Below are 8,301 nucleotides of genomic sequence, written 5' to 3'. Positions count from 1 at the left end.
AATGGACTAGATAGGACTCCTCCTCTGACAAAGACCGTGTGATCCCTGGAAGTACATAGGTCTCACAAACCCTTGATTTGGGCAAGTAGAGCATATCCAGGAATTGCTCAAACATGGCTGTTGCGGGCTGCACGAAATGCATAAAATATATGTTATTTTTCTTTAATTTCATTTTTTGGGTAAGTCTATCTTTATTTACTTTGTTTTGTTTTTGCTAATGTAGCTTTTGTTGATGCTTGAACAACCTGTTTACCTCTTTTTTTATGCTTAAGTATGAAGAAGAAAAATGTTTGTTCCAAAAATCAGAAAAACCTTAAATGTTCATAACTAACATTAAAGTAAGTTAACCTACTATAACTTAAAAATAACAATATTTGGCTTCATGAAATCTGCTTTTTAACAGAGGAATCCTTCTTTTGGACAAATTTTGAGTTACAGCATGCACGTTGTTTCCTTTGTTGGTTTGCTTGTTTTCAGATTTAAAAACAAACTCTTAAGCCTTCTCTTCCTCCTTCTGCTATTTTTTCTTTTTGGATTGAGTTTCCTGTTACTTTGAGAACAATGGGAATTTCGACAGCATAACAATGATGGCAAAGGTCTTGAAATAAACAATGTCAAGAGTTGCCGCCACAACTTTTGGCTGCGCTGCTCCATCGCCTGGTGGGATGGTATTCACCAGGACATGACCTGGGTCACGGAGGTTTCAGGATGTTCTTCTCTGAAGGAACAGCACAATAAAGTAAAAAAAAAGGGGCCAAATACTTCAATGAGGATTTGAACTAGAGTTGGGATTCTGACCTTGTTTTTTGTGGCTTTTTTTCCTATTCAGATTTATCTGAATTTACACAAATGTTTCATTAAAGAGTGGAAGTGGAGGGGGAAAAACAGTTCAAGCCTTTTTCTTTTTGGGACAGCTGGCCGGAGGAGTGATCCTGGGAATGGCCCTGTGGTTACGCCATGATAGTCAAACCAGCAAACTCCTCATTCTTCAGTTTGATGGCCAGCAGGCACCAAGCACTTTTTACATCAGTGAGTATGAACCAGCGGTCCACAGTCAACCCTTTCCCACCACAAAACTAAAAACAAGGGAAGAAAATCAAACAGAGGACTCAATTTAGTCAATTTGAAAAGGAAAATACATTTTGAAGTCACCAAAGACACACCATTTGGGATTTTACAGTAAAATAAAACTTTACAAACATTAAAGCATTACCATGATTTATTTTTAAAACAGGAAGTTACTTTTTTAGGTGTTGTCCGGATGCCTGGTAACAGAATTCAGCTGTTTATTTTTTTAGTGTGAAAAATATCACAAATCCTTACGTGACATTTTGCAAAAGATTTTTTTTAGTTCAAGTAAAAGTTCACAACTTAAAACAACTAAAGTTTTTAACAGACAGTGAGCAAAAAATGTACATCTGTGACCATGCCAAAAAAAAAGTAAATTATTTTTGTTATTTTCTAAGTCAAGAACTTTTTTGTTGTTGTTTTTGCTAAATTCATAAAAGCTCTTCATAAATGAAGTGAATTTTTCACGAGTTGACTCTGAGAGTTGATGGATAATAATCATCAATGCAGTTGCCTCACTTTGTGTTCAGTTTTTTTTCATATATTTCCCTTGAAGTTGAATCTTTTTTGAGACATTGTTCTTACTAACTTTTTGATATATTTTCTTACTGAGTAAAAAGCTAATAAAGCAAAGAAAGCGATCCAATTAAGATACCATAACAATGATGTCTAGAAATATTAGGGGCAGCTTGACTTTTTAAAAGACATCAGGAAACAGGACCTGCGTAAATCCGCAGCTTGACTTAACTATGACCCAGCTGCATTGCTTTTCACCTTTTTTGTCATCACACACTCCCCTTTGTTTATTACTGTCTGCATTTACACTTGGGACGGTTGAATCTCAAGTCTTTTTGATGTTATTTAAAGAAAGCAGCAGATGTTCCAACTAAAAGCGGAGGCGGGTGTTGACTCAGTAACATTAAAGCCACTTCTTCTGGCTTTATTACTCTCATATTTGTGAGCACAATATTTAAGTCCTTTCAGCTCCACTCAAATTAGCGTTGCGTATTAGGCTCTGTCCACTACATGAACTTATGACGTGATGATGTCTCCACTTTTGACTGGAGTAATTCATGGAAACGGCCAGAGGGCTGGTGTACTCGAAACCAGGTAAACATTTTAAACATCCATCATCCTGGTGTGCTGCGGCGTTGAACTTTGTGAGCCCATTAATTTAGAATTGGGCTCCCGCTGTTCTACCATACTTACTTCTCAGTAAGTATACAGCGCAAAGACGAACCTGTGCTTTATATAGAATAACTCCACACTAGTGATTATCAAGGCAGGGCGGCAGCAGAGGCCCACCCAAGAGAGATCAAGGCATTTTTTTCTTTTTTTAAACCCTCTCTTGCATACACGCCCTCGCATAATTTAACCAACTTTGTACCTCTGCATATTATCCTTCAAATTAGAGTGTGAAGTGGGTGTTTTAAGCACCCTGGCAGGCCAAAGTACTGTTTATGTAAAGCTAGAAATACACAAGCTCTTTCCTCTGTATCTTGAAATCATTATCATGGCAGTTGTCTGGTCGAGTTTCCTCTGCAGTTCTTCATAAATTAATAGTTTTACTTTCCTAAATTAGCTTAAATTATTGCTGAGGAGTCGATGGGAATGTTTTCCGTCAGTGTGGTGGATGTGAAGTCGAAGCCATTTAGTGGAAGGCTGGGATTAGGAGGGGGCTCATCTGGAGAGGATGAGTCCTCTGTAAACAGTTTTCTTTCATTCCGGAGTCTTTTGTGACACAAAAAGACAGGAGTTAAAGCTAATTCCATCATTTTTCAAGATGAATCTTTATGTAATCCATCACTGTTTGTTTAGGCACTGTGATTTGGACCTGATGTCAAAGTTCTTCTCACTTTTATTGTTTTTAAATAGTGGATATGAAACTCAAGAGTGACTTGAAGCTTTTGTTATCCCACAACAGAGACCAAGAAAAATCTTCTCTAGGGATCTAACATCACGTGTCTCCTTTAAAGACTCCAGCCTTCAAACCTCAAAGGGTGTTGTCATAGTAATGGTAGGCAGTGGAAATAATGGCTCCATTGCTGCATTGCAGTTTCTGCCCCTGGTAGCCGTTTCTTAGTGGAACAAAAGTCTAGGGGGGCGGTGGAGGGTTAGAATGGAGAAAGTGTAAATGTGGACCGGCTGTCCATGACAAATGAGGTGTACTGTGAGGTGTTGGGGGCCTGCTGACATGTCAGAGTCTATTTCTGCTGGTCCTTTTTAGTGTTTTGTTGGTCTACATAAAAATGTGCAACTTTATTGAAGTGAATGAGAATAGAAAACCTAGAAATGGATCCCCCCCCCCCCAAAAAAAAAGTGACTCACAAAGGCGACAAAAACATTTTTAACTTCAACTAAATGATTTCAATTTCACAATAACTTGCATACTTTTGACATAGTTCATCATTTAAAGCAAGCTTGAAATTGTAAACAGTAATTTAGAACAAAGGTGTTATTGAATAAAATTAAGCTGCACCTTTAATCCAGTCTTTAAACTTTCATTCTTCTTAGTGCAGAAAACATACCACCATTATTTCCTGTCTGAGCTGTTACTTGACCTCTAAACTGTGCTCCACATACACTTCCTGTCACCATAGAAGGAAAAAAAACAAGATAAATCACCAGTTAAAGCAGGAAAGGCCACCCTATTTGTTTAGCACATTTCAAATTCAGAGGTTATTGAAGGAAGTTTATATTTCTAAAAGGAAGGTCACTGCAGAGTGTCAAAGCAACAACCAATGAGGGATTTAAATTCTTTAAAACCAAAATGAAGATGGAAAAAAGTGTTTAAACCATATTTTCATGAACAATACTTTAGAGAAAACGATATAGGAAGAAAGGGCCAAAAAAAACAAAGTCACTGTTTTTAGTTTAATTTTGAAAGGAGCTAATGTTGGGGCAGATTTTGCATCGACAGGTAAAAGATCCTTTCTATTTCCAGGTTTGCAGGTCATATTGTATGATGTTTTGGATATCAGATATCTAATTAATTTGACCAAATTGTAAGGGAGTGTACAAAAAAAACGGTTGGTGCACGATTTTCTAAAATATAATGTTATGCTTTGTGAAAAATGTCTGTATTGTAGTTTAATTCTTCTGCAGTGCAACATGCTGTGTCAGCGTTAAAACTGTTCAGCTGAGATGTTTCCTCTCAGGAAACTCAGGAGAATTTCATTTGTACGTTTGATTCTGTTTCAGGTTTGGAGAAATAAAAACATGAGGCCTGTGTACTTTAACAATTCTAGTGCACTTCCTCAACACTTCATACATTGCATCAAGTGTAGAGAAAAATTAGGCCTCTGCTAAACTTTGTTGTCTTTCACTGACTTTTCGCTGCACCTGACCCGAGTCAGTTTCACATTTTTGTTTAGCGGCTGCCACTCTGGCCAAGCTTGGATTTCAAATGTCCTCCGACTCTCCATTTTATCTGTCTGATACCACAAATGTGTGTATATTGATTTTTGAGCCTTTTTTTCATGCCTCCGTCTGTTTCCTGGGAAGCGCTTGGGGTCAATGGTCACGGGAGATGAAGGATTGTGGGAAAGGCATTTCCTCTCCTGGCGGGCTGCTCTGTGCAGTCAGTTCGGCCTCTCTAACTCAGGATCTGGGAGCTGTTTATCTTCAGGATGTCAATAATGTCATGTCACCTCACAGAAAACGTAGGCAGAACATGCAGGAAGTCCATTACTAAACATTGTGTGGAAAGGAGCCAGAAAGGTCTTCCCCTGACATTGTTGCCCCCTTGTGGTGTCAGGGACATAGTGTAGCAATCTCAATTTTAAAATGTTTTTTGAGTACAGGTGTGTATATCCTGATAGCGGTTGGAGCTGTGATGATGCTCGTGGGCTTCCTAGGATGTTATGGTGCCATTCAAGAATCTCAGTGTCTGTTGGGAACTGTAAGTACCTAAAGAATCTGACTGTGCAAATAATTAATTAATTTCTACAATTCTCCTTTTTCACATGTTTTGAGAGTTTTTGATTGATTACCTGGTTCTTTTTCTGCAGTTCTTTTTCTTTTTGGTGATCCTCTTTGCATGTGAAGTGGCTGCAGCTCTCTGGGGTTTCATGAACAAGGACACCGTACGTAAACTAAGACACGCACACGCATCACTTGTAATTGACGTTTCTGCCTTTGTTCCAGTAAACGCCAGTGACGCTCGATTACCTATCATCCACAGATTTCCAAAGAACTCATCAATTTTTACGACGCTGCTTACATCAAGGCTGTGGATGTGTCAGACCCCACCAGTAAAGACTCAGCCACCAAAGTTCTGGATGTTTTCCACACTGCAGTATGTTAAAAGCAAAATCCTTGATTAGATTTGTATTCATCCCAGAAAAAGATTTTTTTTTTTGTGTGACCTCTTGCTTCTGCCCCTGGTTCCGCCTTCAGCTTGACTGCTGTGGAAAAGGAAATGACACAGCTCTCTTCAAACATGTTGCTGCATCTTTGTGTCCAGGAAAAACTCTACAGAATCCTTCACAGGTATGACTGCATTTTAAAGGAAGCTCCTGATTTGTCCCAAAAAAAAATAAAGATGGACACCTGGACAGCAAGGTGACCAAATTCTATCCCTCCTCTACCTTCTCTCCTGTACAGAGGAGTAAAATCAAATCAATATGTAGAAAAAGTGTGTTTTAACTGCTGAAAATTTGCATCTCCCTTCTGGGCCGCCTAGTTTCGGGTGGATTAATACCACCTTTGAAATTTCATGCAGGATAAATCTGTTTTACTGTAAAATGATGTAACAGAGACAGTTTGGAAGGGCATTCCAACCCCTCCCAGATGCCATCATACATCTGGTTCTTTTAATTTCTTTGAATCACGTTAATACACACCTGAATGATACACGCCAACTAACTGACAGAACCTGCCCCTTACAGAGGAGCTCTTACTTAATCATAATGAGTTAAGCAACAGCAGTCTTTCAGCTGCTTGCCCTTTTAATTCCATGGGGGTTGAACGTAGATTTTCACTCACTGCCCCTGCGTGTTGGCTCAGTTTTGCTCACTTAAGGAATTACAAAAGAATGACCAATAATTGATAGGATAATAATAGATAATTGAAACATGACTGTAAAGCTTTGCATTAAATCTTTTTCTCTCCTTAGAGCTGTCACACAAAGCTGACATGGCTGTTCTCAGAGAAGCTCTACCTCATCGGACTGGCTGCCTTGGCGGTTGCCGTCATCATGGTGAGTTGCAAAACACACGTGTCGTACATCTCACTGAAGTTTTTAATCGGCTGGTGCAGTCTCTTTCAACCTGTTTGGACAAATGGAATTGAATCCCACCTTATTCTCCTCCATTTAGGTCTTTGAGATGATCTTCACCATGGTACTCTGCTGTGGCATCCGAAACAGCCCTGGAGTCTATTAAAAGTCTATCAAGCAGCAGCAAACTCCAACATCTGTTTTTTTTTGAGTCTCCAGTCTCTGCTGTGCGCTGTGGGGTTTATATGTATCATTTTATTTTAGATCAAGTCATTTTTTTTAATTTTAAAAACATTGTGAATCTGTTGCTATTAATCTTTACTTTCTAGCAGGCAGACATTTATAATTTACAGCATACCACATGCCAAAGTTCCAATTCATGAATGCATGCATTAAAAAGTGTCTTTCAGTCATTGTTTTTGTTCATGTGTAAATTGTACATACACTTATGTTGTTAACATTCAGGAGTGTGACAGTGTTATTTAAGCGGCAAGGATGCTTCTACTTCAGTATGACTGTGTCTCTCTTGGCCCCTTAGTGTATTAACTTCTGATGCATTTTTTTGATTAATCAGAACGTTTTTTTTAGGTTTTCTTTACTCAAAGATCTAATAAAATGTGCAACTTCACTTAAATTTCCGTTTTTTATTGTTTTTTCCATGTAGTCTGTGAGATGAGGCCTTTTCTCTTTTTTCTACGACTGTCATGCAAGTTTTTAAAATAGCGGTACAAAAAATTATGTCTCTTTAAACAATATTTATGTTTATATGTAACCCTTGTGCTATCCTAGGCACTTTAACATTGGGAGTTGGGTCATCTAGACCCACTAGACAGTGCGCTGAATCTGTTTTATTCAATGATTTGTGATCTTCACTGGTGTCCATGGATTGCATGAAATCTTTCCACCTTTATCCACCTTTGTCATGGTAGGGAGAACACGTCAATGGAAGGGTGGGGTCATCTAAGATAGCACAAGGATTAATACTACGTAGTTGTGGTTTTTTATTTTATTTTAATGTGTTTTCCCACAACTCACCACAAGGGGGCACTGTCACGTGACTCTCATGCTTTTAAAATCCCAAACTCATCCAACTTGTTCTGGCGTTCTGAAAGCAGACACACCCAAGTGTTTGTTCTGCCAACAGGTTTACTTTCTCACCAGAAACAGCTCTGATGTCAGACGTGGCGGTTCAAATTTCAATATGGCCTTGAGCTCAAATGCTTCATGTGTGGAATGTCTATGCACAGAAAACATTCTGACACTTTGCATTGCAAATTTCACATTGGATCTCTAAAGCAAAGTTGCTGTATGCAGATGGGTCTTTCAGTTTTACTGAGCTTATCCGTCACATGGTCACCGCTGAAATAAAAGCTGCTCTCCGTTTCGAAGCTGAGAATTTAACTTTTGTCACTTGGCTGCGGTTTGAAAACGTCTGCAAGCCTCACATTTTCTAAAGTGGGTGTTAGTCTCAACATGGAGCCATCGGCCTCTATGGACCATCTTTCCTGTTTAGTAAGATAAAGCACATAAGAACACGACAGTTGGTCTCGCCACAGAGTTCAGATTTCTTTCTTGAAGCAAAAACATGTTTCTCTAGTCGAGCTGTTAGCAGTGATTTATGCCTGACTGCTCCCTAAATTAAGCCTTTCTCAATCAGACAATGTTTTACAGTTATGTAATAAACACAAACTCCTCTGTTCTTAGTTAAGAAATTAATGTAATCTTTGCTCTTGAACATTTTTGGTTTTCTCAAACTTAACTCTTTTTTCATAACTGGTTGAATCCATTTTTTCTTTTCAACGTAAGCATCTTAATGTTAATGTTAAAAATGTTAATAATCCTAATAACAATATAAGGACCAGCTGTTACATAAAATAGTTTCACAAAATAGTGTTAGTTATTTTGACCACATTCAATTAAACATTTGGCCTAAAAAAATCATTTTTAGGGAATTGCAATTTGTTATTTTTAAAAAGGGGACCTGAATGTACCAAAAAACAAAACATCTATCCTGT

General features: G+C 38.3%; 1 protein-coding gene across 1 annotated transcript; it reads left to right on the top strand.

Annotated features, from left to right (window-relative positions):
* Positions 1-17: 17 nt before the first annotated feature.
* On the top strand, positions 18-6,914 carry LOC101175317 (CD81 antigen). Its single transcript, XM_004069582.4, has 8 exons — positions 18-179; positions 915-1,029; positions 4,872-4,969; positions 5,079-5,153; positions 5,252-5,365; positions 5,467-5,559; positions 6,185-6,268; positions 6,387-6,914. The coding sequence occupies exons 1-8, from the start codon at positions 114-116 to the stop codon at positions 6,450-6,452; spliced, it is 711 nt and encodes a 236-aa protein (XP_004069630.1). The 5' UTR covers positions 18-113; the 3' UTR covers positions 6,453-6,914.
* The last annotated feature ends 1,387 nt before the right edge of the window (positions 6,915-8,301 follow it).

Source organism: Oryzias latipes, chromosome 6, assembly GCF_002234675.1.
Source record: "Oryzias latipes chromosome 6, ASM223467v1".
Taxonomy (NCBI): domain Eukaryota; kingdom Metazoa; phylum Chordata; class Actinopteri; order Beloniformes; family Adrianichthyidae; genus Oryzias; species Oryzias latipes.
The sequence above is the reverse complement of the archived record's forward strand: the minus strand, read 5'-3'. Positions and strand labels throughout refer to the sequence as shown.

Excerpts from the sequence above, each read along its gene's own strand:
- LOC101175317 (XM_004069582.4), top strand. The coding sequence starts at position 114 with ATGGCTGTTGCGGGCTGCACGAAATGCATAAAATATATGTTATTTTTC. Across the intron at positions 5,154-5,251 it reads GTTTCATGAACAAGGACACC|ATTTCCAAAGAACTCATCAA; the intron begins GTACGTAAACTA and ends TATCATCCACAG. Across the intron at positions 5,366-5,466 it reads TGGATGTTTTCCACACTGCA|CTTGACTGCTGTGGAAAAGG; the intron begins GTATGTTAAAAG and ends TTCCGCCTTCAG.